This window comes from Stegodyphus dumicola, chromosome X2, assembly GCF_044657685.1.
Source record: "Stegodyphus dumicola isolate Sdum_Otavi_A_Nest chromosome X2, ASM4465768v1".
Classification (NCBI taxonomy): Eukaryota; Metazoa; Arthropoda; class Arachnida; order Araneae; family Eresidae; genus Stegodyphus; species Stegodyphus dumicola.
In genome coordinates this window covers 67,751,137-67,770,015 of record NC_140781.1, presented here as the reverse complement: position 1 = coordinate 67,770,015, position 18,879 = coordinate 67,751,137, and the positions used below count along the sequence as shown (strand labels likewise).

Sequence of the window (18,879 nt, the reverse complement as noted above, 5' to 3'; positions counted from 1 at the left end):
TAAACAGATAATAAATCCACAAAATAAAAATGCAAGTTCCAGGTCTCTTTTCCTATACTGTGGTGGGTTTTTAAATTTGACTCTATTGTTTTCAGCATTTTCTAGATTATTTTTGTTTTATTTTCTAATATTTAAAATTTATTTCACTTAAAAATAGATTTTTAAAATTTATTTCCAGCTTTTCAAGGGATCGATTATCTCCATAATCATGAGCAATTTAATAACACAAATTATCAACTTATATCACAGCCTTCACAAATGCTGATGAAATTAATTAAAATTAATTACAATTTGGTTGCAAGATGAATCTAAAGGTTGTTTTTGCAAACAAAACTGAAATTTACATAGAGAATTTGCAACTATTGATGAAATTAATTACATTCCTTTTACCAAAATTTATTTTATAGAACATTTTAAATGCATATAAGGAAGTAATTTAATTATACATTAGTTATCAACTTACATCAGAGCCTTCACAAATAGATGGTATTTCATTGCAAAATGAGGCTAAAGGCTGTTCTTGCAAACAAACCTGAAATGTACACAAAGAATTTGTAAATGCTGATGAAATTAATTACATTCCTTTTACCCCCCCCCAAAAAAAAAGTTAATAGAAACGTTTTCTATAAGCAAGCAATTTAATAATACACTAATTATCTTACATGAGATCCTTCACAAATAGATGGCATTTTATCACAAGATGAAGTTGAAGCTTGTTCTTGCAAACAAACCTGAAATATATATATAAGAAATTTAGAAATACAGATAATGTAAACTACATTCATTTTAAGAAATAATTATTTTACATAACATTTTATAATTCATAAATAGATAATAAATTGTTAACACTCAAAATTCAAAAATAATTCCATAGCACAACAGCCAGATATAGTACAGCTGTTTAGCAACCATAAGACAAACAATTTCATATTTCAGAAATCGTATAAAAATTCATTAATATATGTAAAACATATGACATTTAATAGCTGCTCAAATGAAAACATAGAATAGATTCTTTACTAGCAGCTGTTATTTAATCAGAAGGTAATGCTATATGTTGTTGCAAACACACCTGAGATGTACTGTAATGTACACATTTGCAACCACTGGTGAAATGAAATAAAGTGCATGATTATGAAGATGGAAACATTTAAAAAAACATAGTACAGTTTACGAATAGATGTTAAAAAACTATTAAAATTTTTTAGAAGTGCAAAATGGCAATTTACATCAGATACTTCGGCAGCAAAATTTATTTCTCCAAAATATGAAGCTGAAGGTTGTGTTATAATATATGAAATATGTGGAAGTGAAAGAAATTATAAACTCTGATCGGATAAAAATAAATACAAATAATCATTACCATTTTCAAAGTAACTCAACTTATAAAAAAGCATAAATACATTGGACTGTTCATAGCATTCATACTTCTTAAACATAAGTAAATATTACGTTAATATATTTTTTAATTTTAGAAACAGTGTTAATACTTTTTAGAAAAAGTTTATAATACTAAATATTTAATAACTGTTCAAATGAAGACTTACAACAGATGGTTCAGCAACAGAAATCGCTTCAGTTGATAAAGGTAAACCGTGCAGCAAGCCACCCTGAAGATGCAAAAATTATGAAACACATATAAGTAAGGATACCTGAAAATGCTGATAAATAAAATATACTTAATGTAATTTTAATAATAAATAATATAAATAATCCTAATAAGTTTTGTAAATCTTTAAACAAAAAATAACAACATTCAGACAAGACATATAAGACATTAAAATATACATTTAAATCAATGTATTATAACTATATTATTGTATTACTCAAGATTAAAGTTATTAATTTCAATATTATTTCTTTTACTTACTCCATACATATATCTCTCTATTTATCTGGAATTTAAAATTAAGCAAAAAAGCAACTTTAGTTTAATACAAATTTTGATTTAAACTCTTTTGACTTTGAAGGCAATCAGATACCGGTTTCTTTCTTTTAGGAGCAAATTTGAAGAAACCAGACCCGTGTATGACCGTCCTCGAAAAACTACAAAAACTTTATCCAAAAACTACATCAAATTGAGGTTTTATGCTTAATTTTCAATATATGATTATAATAACAAAGTACATACTTAATTATATATATAACAACAGCAAAATTTTAATTTTTTAATCTAATCTTAGGGACTGTAATTACAGCTTTATCACATAATGCCTTAATTTCAATATTTTGATTCTTTTATAAAGCAATTTAGTCCATTTGTAATAAAAACATATTTTTTTATGAAAACCCATAAAAATAAAAAACACATACATTACAAAAATTGGATGTAACTGAACGGTGCTTTGGTAAACCAATGCCTTTTAGACGCTGTGGGGTCAACAGTTGTGGGGGATTAGGCACAGTGAAAAGAGTTGGCACAGCATTGGGCTTGAGTTTTTTACGCCCATCTTGCCTAGAGCATTCAAATTGATTTTCTTCAAAATGTACCTGCATATTTAACAAAAGCATGCATGAAATTTAACATTAAAATCAAAAGCACTAGTATTAAATTACAGTTACATATATTATAATAATTTAAGAATGTAATTTTCTGATAAATTTAAATTTTTTTATGAAAATAGAACAAAATTTTTAAAAAGTAATCATGTTTGTAAAACTACTTAAAACATATTTCCTGCTTACACACTAAAAATTAATTTAAAGTACCTATAGTTAAAAATACAACATTAAGATTTACTACTACAATAAAGGATAATAATGGGATCAAAACGATTTATCGAATATTTAAATTAATATTTAACTTCTTAAAAATGTCTAAAAATACAGAATATATTTATCTTACTATAAAGAAAAAACAAAATCATTTATTATTTGGATCATACCATCCAGTTTTTAACATTGGCGCCAACTATCCGATTTGGCGACAATACATCAGAATCAAAACATAGAATGCTACTTTAAATCACCAATCGTACAGTAAAATTAAAGAAAAGAAAAAGGCACATCACATTTCTAACTGAGCACAAAGTTTACATGAAATGTATGATACAAATTTTACAAACGGTATAAACTTTTCACGATAACAAAAGAAACAACGATATTTTACTGCACAAACACATACACATTCCGCAGTTGATTTTGTACTTATAAAATCAGTTGATCGTCAATAAGTGACAGTTAAATGAAAATAAATATTTTAAAGTACCAAGAAGAGTAATTTTTCTAACATTCTATGGAAAAATACGAAGCTGAACTTACCTCACAAAGATACGCTCCTGGGCCCGGGATCCATTGATCTCGACGAGAATTAACTATCCATTTTCTTCGTCTTTCTTCATTTCTAGGGAAACGAAACATCCTAAAGTTATTTTTAGACTGATTCGAACAATTTGGTGCAGCACAACCACCCATTTTTCTGAAAATTAGGTCGAAATCGATCCACAAATATGTCAAGAAATCAGTGCTAATCCAATAGCGAATACCAACAAGTTAGCTTCAAAATGGATGATGATTCAGCTCCCCTTTATAGTAGCCTTAGTCTGACCTATAGTCAGCCCTGGCCCATGAAATTCCTTGTGGCAAGAAGCGCAGGATTACGTCTGTCGTTGGCAACAGCCTTGAGCACCTTACAAACGACAGTATGACAGTTCCTCCCCCAGTTTTAATGAAGATTACCTCGGAGAAGGGATTGGTCCAAGGATCTCCCACCTCCTCTCTTCCTACCACAACCTCTCGAAAGGTCTTCCGCCTCGCCGCATGTTTAGAGTGCCCCTATGTCGCAAAGACACTACAGATTTACAAACATCCGTGTCTTATCCGGGATTCGAAACCCGAGCCCTTCTTTACGGCAGTCAGCCACGCTAACCACTATACCGGTTGGGCGACAGCCCTCTGTAAATAGTAAAAGAGACCAAAGTAAAAGCAAAAGCTAAGAAACCAAAAAGAATTTAAGTATTCATAATTCTTTAATATCTAGAAATGCAATCCTTAATCTAGTTTTTAACATTATTTTAAAATATTGCAAAGGAAATTATTCTAAATGATGAAACAGGGGAAACAGAGGCTAAAGAGAATTAAAATGCATGACATGAAATAGATGATAAGAGGAGGACTTCGATTCAAATAGCGACAAGGCTATTTTCAAGCAATGAACGATCGAAGTCCTTCCCTTACCGTTTTTCTAGCTAATAGAGTATCAAAAATTGTGCCTCGAAAGCAAAATTTATAAATATCTGATTGTGGGAAGGGGGGCATAGCCCTCAGCGTGTAGAGACATTAGGTTATTTCGAACCAGAAGACACGAAAAATGAGCAATGCTCTCGCCGGGACTGGATCCTGAACCTCTCCAATCCGCGCGGAGGGACCATTACACCACGAAGCCAAGCTAAGAAGGTGGGAGAAATACCTTATATACGCCCCCTTTTAAAGGGCGACTGTGGATTAGGGGACCCAATCGCCAAATCCTGGTGGTGAAGGATCATCATCCACCACCATTTTTAGTTCGGGCTCCACTGTAGAGACATTAGGTTAGTTGGAACCAGAAGACTTGAAAAATGAACAATGCCCTCGCAGGGACTCGAACTTTGGATTTCTCGAACACGCGCCGAGCGTGCTGACCACTACACCACGAAGGCATGTTAAGAAGGTGGGAGAAATACCTTACAAGCGATTGTATTGGAACAATATTTTCTCTCAATGTAGAGACCTACATGAAGCATGCATAGATAATATCAGATGCAAAGAAAAGAAATCATTTTGTTAGCCAGCATCACATATACATAAGAATAATTTCAGATACTCATCAGTTTCAAAAGACATTAGAGTAACTTCGTGGTGTTTAAGATGCAACTGAAATTTCAAAATACAAGATAAAAGAATCAACAGTGTATTATCCCCTGGAAAGCTTGAAGAAGCGACTAAATATGTAATTAAGTTCTTCAAAAATAATAATTCAAGCTTACGTACGACTAATTTAAAAAAAATCTTCCCATCTTCCTCAAAAAAAAAAAAAAAAAGAAAGAAAGAAAACTTATTCCTTGATAGCAATGGAATTATTAGAGTAGGAGGACGATTAAAAAACTCGAACTTGGACCAAAATCAAAGAAACCAAATTCTTCTACCAAGAAGAATTTCATTTCATACCTTAATGGTTCAATATTTTCACAAAATTCATTTACATAGTGGTCTTCAGCTTACTTTGTATTGTATGTGTCAAAAATATCGGATATCTTCTAGAAGAGGGATGTAGTTCGATGAAATTTATCTAATTGTTTGACTTGCTTTCCAACAATGCAAGTCGCAACCAGACAATGCCATCATTGAAGATTTGCCTTCCCGTACATTTGGTATTGGCAGAACATTTCTTAATGTTGGATTTGCTTTTGATAAACCATTTATAACAAAACCTAATGTGACCCGCAGTAAAGTAAGAATTAAATCGTACTTTCTTTCTCTTTCTATTTGCTTTCCCTCTAAAGATTTTCACCTCGAGTTTCAGCTTTATCAACTGATCAGATTTAACAACATTAAATTTGTATTGCTTGATAGCGGAACGAATTTTCGAAGAGCAGAAACCTATATTAAAAGCTCAATCAGTGCCTCTTTATTCTGCTAAAATTCAAAATTTTAGTAGCTCAAGAATCTATTTTATCGCACCTTTAACTCCACATTTCGGAGCCTGGAATCAAGTCTGAGTAGCAACATTTATTCAAAGTTAACTCTTGAGGAATTTACACTTTACAGATAGTAATACAGATTGAAACATACCTTAATTTTAGGCCTTTGGCTTCTCTATCTTCATATCATCAGGATTTAGTATCTCTTACTCCAAGACATTTTAATATGTGCTCCTGTAACACCGTTTCCTGAGAAAGCTCCAAAAAATCGCTTTGCTTAAAAGTTAAGATGACATTTATTTTATTCAGAAAAATAGTTTTTAGCGAAAAGGCAAAAAGAATATCTGAGTCAAATGCAACTAAGATAAAAGTGGACTTTACGTGAAAAGAATATTCAAGTGAATGACTGTAAATACTATCTCAGGGAAGATTCTATGTTTCCTTTGAAATGGAATCTTGGAAGAATCACAGACGTTTTTCCTCGAAAAGACGGAGTCATTCGAGTTGCTGAAGCAAAGACGTCGACTGCACTCTATCGACTTCCAATTTTCAAATGCCGTCTGTCTTCTTACTACGTAATCACCCTAAACTTTAGAGTTCAGCCGTGGTGAGATATTTTAAGCTTCAAAATACTTTTATATCTTAGTTTAACATCTTCATTTATTTGTGCAGAAAATTCTAAATGAATGAATTTCAAAATTTGCCTACGTATTTCGACCAATATTTTCGAATCAGAAAATATAGCCAAAATCGAGGCAGACTAAAGAAAGTTTATTCCGAAATTTCTCAAAGATCAAAATCTTGTAACATGAAGCGTCTCGTTACAGGTATGGATTAACAAGTTATGCTTCTCAAAAATGTTTAATAAAGAGTGGGAAAAGGACTGCTGCCTGAAATTGTAAAACTTGCTGCAAGTGCAAGTTCGTTGAAACTGAAGAAACTCTCCATTTGGAATGTATTCAAACTACTATAACGATTTTACGCGCCGAGACATTACTAGTCTAGCTGTATGGATGATGCAAAATTAATGCTTATGTACACAAGCTTCTTATACATGACACCACCAGCATCAAATCCACTGCACTGCCTATAGGACAATTGCCCGAAAATATTGTAGAGGTGAGCAATAAAAACATAAAAATCTCCGGCCTTTTTTCCTTAGGGACAGAGCGGGAACATAAAGCCTTTAAACAAGAGATGATTGCCATAATTGATATTCGAGACTTCTTACATGGAGCCTCCATGGATCAAGCTGATTACCTCTAAATTGGTGACAAAGGATAATAGTTATTAAGTCGTTTCCTGAATTATTAAAAATGCCTAGTTTTCAGCTATTTTATTCTGTTACTGTAAAATAAATATCAGAAAAGTATACATTTTTATTTTTAAAAAGTGTCTTAAAAAGCAAATATTAACTCTGCAACTAAATAAAATTCTAAAAATATATTTTTGCTGATAATTTTTACGACATATTTTTGGATTATTACTCCCTTTTAAAATAAAGTTTTATATTTTCCACTTGAATTCGACCAGCTATATCGCCTGTTTCTGGAAAAGGTTTGCTCCATTCATCTCGCATAACATACTATATTTTATTACTAATTTCTATTTTTGTTTAAATTTCTATTTTTTGTTGTATTTTGACTTTGAATTTTCTAATTTTGTTTAAATCTGGTTGATAGGTCTTTAATCCTGAGTCCTGTGAGATGTTTTGATTTGTCAGGACAATTATACAATAGACAGAATTACAAATTCCTAGCAGCGTCTCAAGGATAATCTTAGTCCAAACTGCAAATCGTTACATATGGTTGAATTATAAAATTATTTTGTGAGTTACTTTGTGAGTTTGCGCTGAAGATTACAAATTCATTTTCAAAATATCCTGATTTTTAATAAAATTTTGTTTCACGAATGGCTATTCAGTGCTTTAAGTTACCCAATTCAACAAATATTTTAACTGTAGATTAAGATTTAATTTACAAATTTCTAATGACATCTGTTTATTTAAAACAATCTTGTAAATGGCAGATTGAAGTAGCACAAATTGTAAGAAAACTTTAATGGAGAATTTGAGGAGACAGTTTTATTAGATGTTGGTCATTGCTCCGATCCGAAATAATGTTACGAACTAATACACTGCATATATGCGATTTTGTTTATAGTCTCAGTAGTATCAGAAGATATTTTTACCACGACTGTCCCTCTTAAAATCGAAAACTTTAATTTTTTAGGTTAAAGATTAATCTTTGGAAAACGTATTTTACACAATAAAGAAAATTATGCAGATGTATACTTTGATGAAAAACATGATTTATGTTTCAATTTAATGCGTTTAAAGTTTTTGCATTGTTTTCGGAATCTAAAACTATCTCATCACTTTGTCAGCCAGACAACGCAATTTGAAAAGATATGAGTTATACATCTATGGGATAACCACTTTTTTTCTTGTTAATTAAGTATTATTTAAATCTGTGAATTTTGGGTAATTTTTTGCAGTGCAACAAAGTAATTGTAAACTGTTAATATCATAAAACAAATTGTCTTCCTTAGTTGCGAATGCTGCACTACTTTTCACGGAAAAAAAAAAAATGATGTGAATTATTTCAAATGTATTAAAATTAAATTCGGCTGTATTTTTGCAAGTGCAAAGAAATTAAAATTAAATTACTCGAAATTCTTTTATAGGTTAGGTGTTTATTTCTATTGTATGATGAAAACATAATAAAAGACTTTGACTTTTCATGCAAATTTATCTATAAGAATTACCCAATGTTTAATCAAATTTGAAACATAATCAAATCACGATGCTGACACGATCCATCCAAGACTCCTGAATTGCATCATAAACTTTCGAACTTGAGCAATCCAAACTCCTATGTCAACTGAGACATAAATTCCGGGCTGTTTAAACACTTTGAAAATACTTGATAGTCTGTCTATTTGTTTGTGTGAGCTTTGAACCCATACATAGTTAATATAGGATACTTATCTCGTTTTTTGTTAGGATAAAAGTTATTTTGGTACTCAGACAAGGAAATATTTGATATCGAATGTCAGCAAGAGTTCAGAGTTCCTGCGATATCTGATTATTTTCCAATTCCTCATGGAGTTCCAATTATTAGCGTTCATCGAACACTTATGAAATTGTTACAAGTTGAAATTGTAGCATACCTCCACATATCATAGAGCAACTGTTTTCCTTTGGAGCATTTTTTTTCCTTCTAGTTGTTTCATCCATTGAATAAAAATTGCCGGAAGTTTCTGTCTACGGAAGAAAAAAAAAAAAGAAAAAAAAAGAAACAGATGTGATTAACCGCCAAAGTTCCCAGCTCAAAATTCAAAAAAAAAAAAAAAAAAGTGATTAATCGCGAAAGTTCCCAGCTCAATTTTTTTTAATAATTTCAATTAATTGTTCTTCAGATCTTAAACAATAACTTATTTACTTCAATAATTGAATAATTGTATGAGTGCAAGAGATTTGTAAAATAATTTGTCTCAACAAAAATATAATACGTTATTATTTATTATTTAATATAAAGACACACTTCTAATTTCTTTTACATTGCTTGATGTAGAAACCCCAGGAGTTAAAAAACAACTAAATAAAAGTTTGTTACATCTCCTTGGTGATTATTTATTGATCTTTTAAAAATTAGATTAATGACTACGTATTACTAATACATTTATAAGTGAAATAATACTGGTCTTTGAGTTAGGTGTGGATAATCTCAATCGACAGCACAGATTAAAAAGTGCCCAGAATCTTTTCGCTTATAATAATAATATATCTCCTCTAACTTAATTGAACAAAAGTCCGGAAACCAGTTAGTGGATTTTCCCAAAAATTAGAATAACTTAAACTGAAGCTTTGAACTCTCTAACCACCACCCCCCTCTAATTTTCAGAAAAGTTTTTGTCATGTTTTGTTTGCTTTTATTCGCTGTAGAACAGGAAATGAACTATTCATTATTTTCCCATGCTTATTATTCTATAACTTTGATATGTATAATTTCATAATTCACAAATTTTTATACATATTTCAACGGTTTCATACTTTGTGTATACAGTTTGCATTGTGTGCTATTCAAAATTGATAAATTTTACACATTTTATGTCTATGTATGCTTTTGCATTCATAAAATTATATAATTCTGTTAATTTTGTATTACATATTTAGAATTATTACAAATGATTTGTATTCATAAACACTTTTACGTATTCTGGAAAGTATTTTAAATTTGCCCTTTCATTATTTGATGTAATAATACTATCACGTCTTATAGCACATAATTAAAGTAGAAATTTTATCACGACTGGAACTTCTGCGAGTTTTTTCGGAAATTTTAGATTTTTATGGTTTTATGGTTTTATGATGTTTTTTTATGGTTTATAATTTTAATACTACCTTCCATTAGAATTATACAAAAAATATGCTCTGGAAAGTAATTCTATTACAAAATCTAAACCAGAAATTTGAACCCTGTGCTATCAGCGTTCAGGTTTGCTGGAATACTTGAAACGGCTGTTTTCCGAAACGATGTAAAGCAGATTTCCGTTGCTTTTCAATAGCGACAAACAGTCTTTTGTTTGAAATTTCTGACCCTCCCTTGAATGAATAAAATCTGTAAATACTCAATAAATATAGATTTAAATATTTATTATTAGACTTTGTATGTAGTCAGTATCCATTAAGAAGTCAAAGGACTGTTAATGCTTGATTTCTTCAAATGAAAATCAGTCACAAGGAAGCGTCATGCAAAATTGCGAGGTATTCATTCGGAAGTCAAAAGGCTGTTAATGATTGATTTCTTCCAACATGGAAATCGGTCACAAGGAAGTGTTATACAAAATTGCTAAAAGAAAAAGGCAGTACAGACTGTAAATTGCCTAATGACTTTGACTGGCATACCGATATGTCAGGGTTTGAATCCCAGATAAGGCATGGATGTTTGTAAATGTATAGTGTCTGCGTTGCAAAGAAGCATTCAAAGTACACGGTGAAGCCGAAAGGCCTCTCGAGTGATTTGTGATAGGGAAGAGGAGCTGGAGATCCTCGGATCACTCCCCCCCCCCGGAGTAATCTCTCTCAGAATTGGGGTTGAGCTGCACAGTTAGCGCCGTGGAACTATACCTGTACAATTTATGGTGAAACTATGGTGTCCCACCCACTTATATCTGTACCTGTTAAAAAAGAGGACATAACTCGTGAAGGGTAGCTGAAGAAAGATTACCACGTACCTTTGTCAAGACAATCGTTACTATAACCGCTGCAATATTCCAAGTACTCTTTCACCCTTCTCACGCGCCCTAAGTTAGTTTCATGTTTAAAAACTTACAAAGAAGACCTTTATAACACCAGTTTCCCGTATTTATATGTGTGTATAGTTACCGTCTACTTTAAGGGAAACCTTGATCTTAAGTAACAGCGTTGATTACATTACCAAAGTTTGATTTAAAAACATGCAATATAGTTCTTATTTAATTACCTATACTTATTTCTGTCAATGCTTTGAAATTAGAAGTTTTTTCCCCCAGAAAACGTTAGAACAAATCTTGGACAACAACAAAATTATTAACATAAATCTCCAACCCCCAAAATTTCGCAAAATTTCAGAAATTTTCCCGGAAACGCTTTGTGACATTTTTACAGTGGCATAATTAAAACCTTAGTCATAAGTGATGTACAGCTGACATAACACATTCAGACTTACTCATTCTGATAAAATTTACTCTACTTATTTGTATAAAAAGCTAAAATTTCATATTTTAAAAAATTTTCTACATTTCAAATTTTAGCAACTGTATATCATATGGGGTGTAGAGATTTATCATATTCGTTCTGTATAACATACATAATAAACACAAGAAAAGAATTAAGAGACGATAGTATATATCCTTGTTAATTTTCAACAATTAGGTCGAAAGGTTTTAAACATTAAAATGGTATTTTACATATTTTTCATTTTATGAAAATTTTACATAAAAAATGTTTTTAGTTATTTTTCGCTGAAATAAATTAAAGGTATTTACCATCTGGTTGAAACTGTGCTGCTTTTAAAAATGGAATTATTTTTTGTCATTTTTATTTCTCGCATTGATAGTTATAAAAAAAGTTTTAATTTTTGGATATAAATGCATTGATATGTTGCATTTTTATTAATTGCATATTGTTAAACTTGAAAGAAAATTTAATAGCTATTTATATGTTGAAAACACACATCATATTATTATGTGTTTGTCTAAAACCTAGATTTTTATACATTGAAAGTATCCTCTTAAATAAAAGGGAGATCACTGCAATGAAATTGATAATTAAAAGGTAATTGATGGCAATGAAATTGATAATTGACTCAAGAAATGCAAAAATTATATCAGGGTCTCATTTTAAATATTTCGTTTCAAGTAATTTAATTAAAAGTTTGTGCTTAAAGTATTTTCTTTATGCCTATAGTGAAGGTACACATGCAGTACAAATTCTGCTGCTTAAAAGTTTAAAAAGTGCTATAATATTATGCTCTAATATCAGTTTTTCAAAATACAGTAAATATAAGTCTTAAAGTTCTTTAATATTCAAGCTAATGTAAGTTACTAAAATACACCCTCTAAAATAAAGGGCATCTACTATTTTAAGCATTTGAAAAAAAAAAAACCTAATAAAACTCATATTTCTCATTTTGCGTTGTTATTTATTAGCTGATGCACTTTAAAACTTTATTATCTGATGTTATAATTTTTATTGAATGTTTCATTCTTTGAAAATAGTTTCAAATTGCTAACTGATATCGAAATTAGGTACAATTTATACTGTCAATTAGGCGTTCTAAATTTGAATTTCCTGAAAGCAATGTATATTAATGCCATTTTTATTAGTTATATATGATAAATATGAATTCTAGTTTCTCAGCTTATAAATGAAGTCTAAAAGATTTATCAGAAAACATATTCAAAGCCTCCTGCTGAAGATTTTGCAAATCAGTTTGTGAGAAAGTACCATTTCAATAGAGCATATTAATTATTTTCTTGAATTTTACAAATTGCAGATTTCATTTTACATGCTTTTAATATTAATTGATAAGATTATCATCATTAAAGATAACTTTTAATTTGTAAACTATGAATGAAAGATTTTTGATGCAGGAATTCTCTCGTGGATTTTAAATTTAATAATGGTTTGTAGAAAATCTGAAATGCTGGACTACTCTGAAGTTTGTAATAACCTTTAATGTTGCATAACAGCAGCATTAAAATTTATTACTTCCCACTAAAATTCAATAGAGATTATTCAATTCAATTTTAAAGTTATTTCTTCATGTTAAAATTCAACAGAAAGGAACTTTCCATTATATTTCTATTAAAAAGAATTATGAACGTGAGACAAAGGGGAAAAAAGCAGACTAGGAAAATCCTACTCTCCTGTTAGGTTAATATTGTTATTTAGTATATAGTATATGTGAATATTAAGTTGCAAAAATTATGGAATTCAATTATTTGGCGTTATCAAAGGAATATTTTTATGTGTCATTAATTAATATCTTGAAAAGGATAAAAATTGACAATTGGTATAAAGTTCGCATAGAAGCAGCTAATTAAAATAATGAATGCTGTAGACAATTCATATTGTGAGAAAACATGGGAGAAAGAGGAATGAATTTGAACAGTTAAAATGTAGTGTTTGATTAAATGAAAAATATTTAAAACTCAACATGTACAAATAAAGCAATATATGTTCAGCAAAAATAATGATATTTTGCATTATTTCTATGATTGATTATTAACAGATGAATATTTTTATATAAACCTATAAACAAAACTTCCAACTTAAGATACGTACTAATTTACAGAATTTTTATTTCGTAACAGATTGTTGAAAAAAAGAAGACTTATACAAATCTATTTTCTAAACTTAATAGGATTTTCATATACAGAAATAATTAAAATAAAGCAAAAAACAGCTATTCATAATAATACTTATATTATTAGGTCAGTTATATTACATACAGAAAGATTAACATGGCTGAAACTTTTATTTAAGTTCATCATAAGCCATTCTTATCTAATTAACAGTTTGTTAAATAATTTTTATTAAATGTAATTTATATTAAATATGCATTTTATTCAGATATTCCAAATAATAAGTAAGTAGATATATATCAGAATTTAGAAAAACAGTGAACTAAAGTTCAATATTAATACAGTGAAACAGTGAACTAAAATCCAATATGATAATATTTCAATAAACACAATGGTTTGATATAACAGACTATATTTATAAAAAGACATTGTAACGAGTCTTTCCAACAATACCAAAAAGGTAAATTACAAAACTTCTATCTTTTTTTTTTTAACTCGCGAAATTCGCAAAAAAAGTACATTCAATAAAATGTCACTATACGATGTCGTTGCAACCTAATATCATGTTTTCGCGACGAGAATGTGGAATGTAAAGAAGCAAAAGTGATATCTTTGAGAAAAAAGAAATGAAGATAAAGATGTGAAACAGACATCTTTGCGATGATGGCAAAAGCGGGAAGTTTCGCTGACATCTGGACGTCTTTTTAAAGACGACATAATGCGACATCATGCGCGACGTGATTGCTACGTCATTGCGCTGCATGGGTTATTGTTTATATACTACTTCTAAAAATAAGTTTACGTAACAAAAATAATCAGCGTTAATTGTAAACATTTATTCGACTGGACGCGTGCAGCCAGAATATCTGGTATCTCTCTTCCTAAGATTGTAGAACTTCGCGGTTATAGACCGCTCTTCCTCAATTTGCATTCAAAGGTGATTCTAAAACTACGTTCTGGCCGGTAGTTGCAAGTTGAAATTAAGAAGCGATAGGAAAGGAACTTAAACTCAAAATTTAACTTTTCATAAAATTAACATAATCCTTACAATGCAAAATTAATGCATATTCAAAAGGGAGGGACTAACTTGAAAGAGACTAGATTCATTTAAGGTAAGATTTCAAAAATTTGGGTGTCACTCTTTTTTCTTAAATCATGAATGGTTTTCCAAAGAAATGTATAAAAGCTATGGATTCGCTATTGATTGCATTTGCGCTTCATTTTTTCCGTAAATATTTAATTTTTTCATTGTGTAAATCTTCACTTTTAGTGTGGTTACACAGATAGGGTTAAAACAAGTTAAATTCCTGTTCTAGCTCTCAGAGGTCTGATAAATTTCTATAATGTATCAAAACTCTTCATTTTAAAAGTAAAACTACAGTTTCTTTACACTTATCTTAAACAGAGAAGTTTACAAGACTTTCCCTTGATTCGTGGTAGATTCCTTTATAACAAAATGTAGCATACGTTTTATCGAATAGGAAAATTAAGCTTTTCTAAATGATGATGATGATCAGATACCTACTTATAAAACGGAAAAAAAGATCATGAATATTTATTTAATTTTTTATTCATATTGCTTTTATTTCTTTTACGCTAAAATATTGCTGAGTCGTAATAGAATTTAAAATCTAATGAATTTTGGAGTCATTCGGTTATTTTGAAGTATGAGACGTGAAAAAATGCAGCGCCTTCGTCAGGACGCGAAACCTAGACCTCTAAAACACGCGTCGAGTATGCTTCCAGTTACACCACAAAGGCACGCGGACAGAAGGAGAAAATACTTTGTAGAGTACCAAAAAAAAACTGGTGATTTCATTTTGAATAGACAAAATAGGACACAACGGTGACAAAATTAAGAAAACTAACATTGTTGCCTATCCATGCCGCATGGAAACTTTCATCTATTTTCCAAAACATAGAAGAGCTTTGCTTATCTACTTTAATGAGCCATTAAAGACACTGCGCATTTCTTTATTAAGATCACGGTATTCTATTTTGATGCTGTTCTATACTAACAGGCTAAACATTTATAATGTAAGAAAAAAGCAGCATGTATAAAGTACACAGCACAGTTAGCATTGTACAAAGAGAAGATAACAGAAGCAGAAATGAGAAGTTGCAAAAATTTTTGCACTAACAACAATAAGGCTCAGGACAATAAGACAACTTTATAAAATGGCCACAAGTAAAACATACCAAACACCAAACCTCACCCTCCCACAAGTCTTCGTTTCAGAAGAAAATCCATTTGAAAACGCAACAGCTCTTATACTCAACAAAATATTATAAGCAGTGTTTCTTAAAGACTCTTCAATAGATGATCATCCAGAACAGAGAATAATCAAAAATAGTATTTCTTTATCGAACACAGCATATGATAAAAATTTTAAGCAATCAGAGATCTCAAGTATCATCAAGAACTTAATCAACACGAAAGCACCAGGGCCGGATGGTACTGATAATAGAATCATAAAAAAAGTCTATCCAGCAGTTCCACCATTTTCCTCAAGCTATTTAACAAATGTCTAAAATTTCATGTGTTTTCATAACACTTTAAAAAAGAGCAAATAATTTAATCAGAAAACTTAATAAAACCCCATTAGACCGAGGTGCGTTTCTTCCAATTAGCTTACTTCCTGCAACAGGGAAAGTTTAGAAAGAGAAAAATGGCTTACATTATAAAAAGCCATTGCTGATAAAATACGTCACCATATCGAGCGAAATAATATCATCCGAAGCCAATATGATATTATACTCCTAAAATCAACACTACATGTAATCTCCAGTCTTCATGATATTATTCACCACAACAAAATGTGCAACAGCGTTCGGACTTAAAGAATACATTCAATTCAGTATGTTGGCCAGGTATCATAGAAGCATTAAGAGTCATCAAATGCCCAAAGAACATTTACGTGATAATGAATAACAATAATAATGAAAAAAAAATCATGAATAATGAATCATGAAAAACAGTTTTTTAAATAGCTCTAGCATTATCATTAATAATAACCTACTAACTGAAAGAAAGAATCAAAATTGTGTCCGCATGATTCTTGCCTTCGCGCAGGTCAGTGGAACATTACATTCAATAAGATAACTTTTTATAAATGGATAGAACGTACATAGATGACTGTATTTGCAGACAACGCAGCGTTTGTTGTGAAAGGACATTCAAGGGTTATTCGGGAGCACAACTATAATGATACCCTTTTCAAAATTCAGTGATCTATGTAATAAATAAAAACTAATCATCTCGGAAACTTAATCAAATATGATTCTAATTCCTAAAACGGGTAAAACTTTGCAAAGCCATCCATGCACCAAAGTCAATAATCAAAAAATGAAAATAGTCAAGGAAATAAAATTTTTGTGCTTAATATTACGGCCCATGTTCATCTGGATACCACACTTTTACAACATACATTAAAAAAAAAAAAAAAAAAAAGGGGGGGAATCTCAAGATCCCTTTTCAAAATACGTAAGGTCTTCAATCAAAAATACAACGCGGGGTCTTCAATCAAAAATACAAAATATCCTTTATCGTACAGCAACTGAAAAGATTATGCTTTACGAAGCAGCCATTTGGGCATACCCAATAAACGCATGCAAAAGAAGAAACTGACTTCAATCCAACGACCATTTCTCCTTCAAAAAAAAAAAAAAAAAAAAAAAAAAACAGTAAAAGGGTTTCTTTCAACACCAACTGCGGACTTACGTGTGCTAACAGGAATTTCCTTCTGTACATTCGATCAGAAGAAGGAGCTAACGCTGGAAAAATTATAAAATTAAAAACACTTTTACACATTAATGATCAAGAAATTAACCCATTATATTATGAATTTCCAAGGAATTCATAGTTGTGGCTCCCACCATCAGATTCGAATATCAAAATTGGTATAAAAGTACATATTAATGCAGTAATCAAATACCCTAGCGGCGTATACAAACGGGTTGAAAATTAGCTACAAAGTCGGGAATGCCCGTGTTTTCTAATTTCAGAACATGAAGAAACATCTAAGAAGGCCACCCGTGTCAATTATAACAGCGAATTCCAAGCCGAGCGGACAGCTATAAAACGAACAATTATTTGAGCAATACATCGGAACCTCACTGTAATTACCATTTTTTTTCCGACAATTAGGCAGCAGTCCGGGCAATTGCAGATTACAGAAATAAATCTACAGTTGTATAAGAGATTCATGATTTAGCCATGGAAAACGACAGTACTAAAATAGTAATAAAATGGGTAAAAGCCCATGCTGTCAAGCGTATTATAAAAAAGCAGATACTCTTGCCAAGGAAGATGCACAGAATGAATCACTCCTGTAGGAGAAATACTACTCCCAAAAACACATATTAAGAGCTCCTTAAGAAAAAGGATACTTGAAATCTGGAAAAACGAATTAAATGAAGCAAAAGAAGAAAGAAAAATTTATAAAATGTGCAAATTCCCCTCGTATAACCACATCTCATATAATTTCTGAATAAATCTATTCATAACGGGACATGGCCCTTTTCCCGCATATTATTTTGCTCGAAAACTGAGCGAAACCTATATATGCATATGTGAGGAAAAGGGGCGACCCCGAGCATTATATATTTATTTGTCAACTCGCAAAAGAAAGCCATTGCAAAACCAGGCAGCCAATCACACCAGAAGATATCAAATATACCCTGAGTGTGAAGCAATCAGGACAAAAAATCTCGCAAGATGCAGCTCATGGTATATGACAGAACAAAAATATGCCAGATCTAATAGCATGAAATATTTATACATGGATCCAACAAGTTCCTCTATGAAACGAATAAAAAATGTATCTATGAACAACAAATATAAATTGACACCAAGGTATTATCAAAATATCAATTGACATTTCAAAATAAAACAATTTCAATTGTGTATAAAGAAACGCAAATTGCATGTCGGAGACCGGCAATATGAGGGAGCCACCCAATAGGAGAAAGGTGAGAACGCTGCACACTGTGTAGTGAATCCCTTGCTGAGCTGGTTCCTGAAGGGGGGGGGCGCAACATACCTCAGATGAAAGTTGTGCTAGAATAGTAGTACGAAGAAGCAAAACCTGTAAATAAATAAGCGAAATTCTGGGCTTCATCCACATTTCCCTGTCCTTGTAAGGAATTACACCCCCACCCCCCGCTCATGTATGTATTTTCGTGTACCTTTAGCTAGGAAGCGGTATATCCGACATTCGAATCCTGAAGAGAGTACAGCTAATTTTTCCTATTTCTTGATTTCCAAAAACCTAAACATTTCAACAGTGGCTCTCAAACTAAAACTGACGCCATCAGTTGCATCTGTCATTTGGATCACGTTCCTCTCTTCTCAGTCGTCTTTCGGTGGAGGAGAAAATAAAGAATTATGACTCTATCCTACGCATGTTCT

At 31.1% G+C, this 18,879-nt stretch overlaps 1 protein-coding gene across 1 annotated transcript; it reads right to left on the bottom strand.

Moving 5' to 3' along the window:
* Positions 1-1,309: 1,309 nt before the first annotated feature.
* On the bottom strand, positions 1,310-3,570 carry LOC146992770 (peroxynitrite isomerase THAP4-like). Its single transcript, XM_085809245.1, has 3 exons — positions 3,262-3,570; positions 2,314-2,490; positions 1,310-1,610 (listed from the first exon to the last, which is right to left on the bottom strand). Exons 1-3 carry the CDS (start codon positions 3,412-3,414, stop codon positions 1,521-1,523), a joined length of 420 nt encoding a protein of 139 aa, XP_085665371.1. The 5' UTR covers positions 3,415-3,570; the 3' UTR covers positions 1,310-1,520.
* Between the last annotated feature and the right edge of the window lie 15,309 nt (positions 3,571-18,879).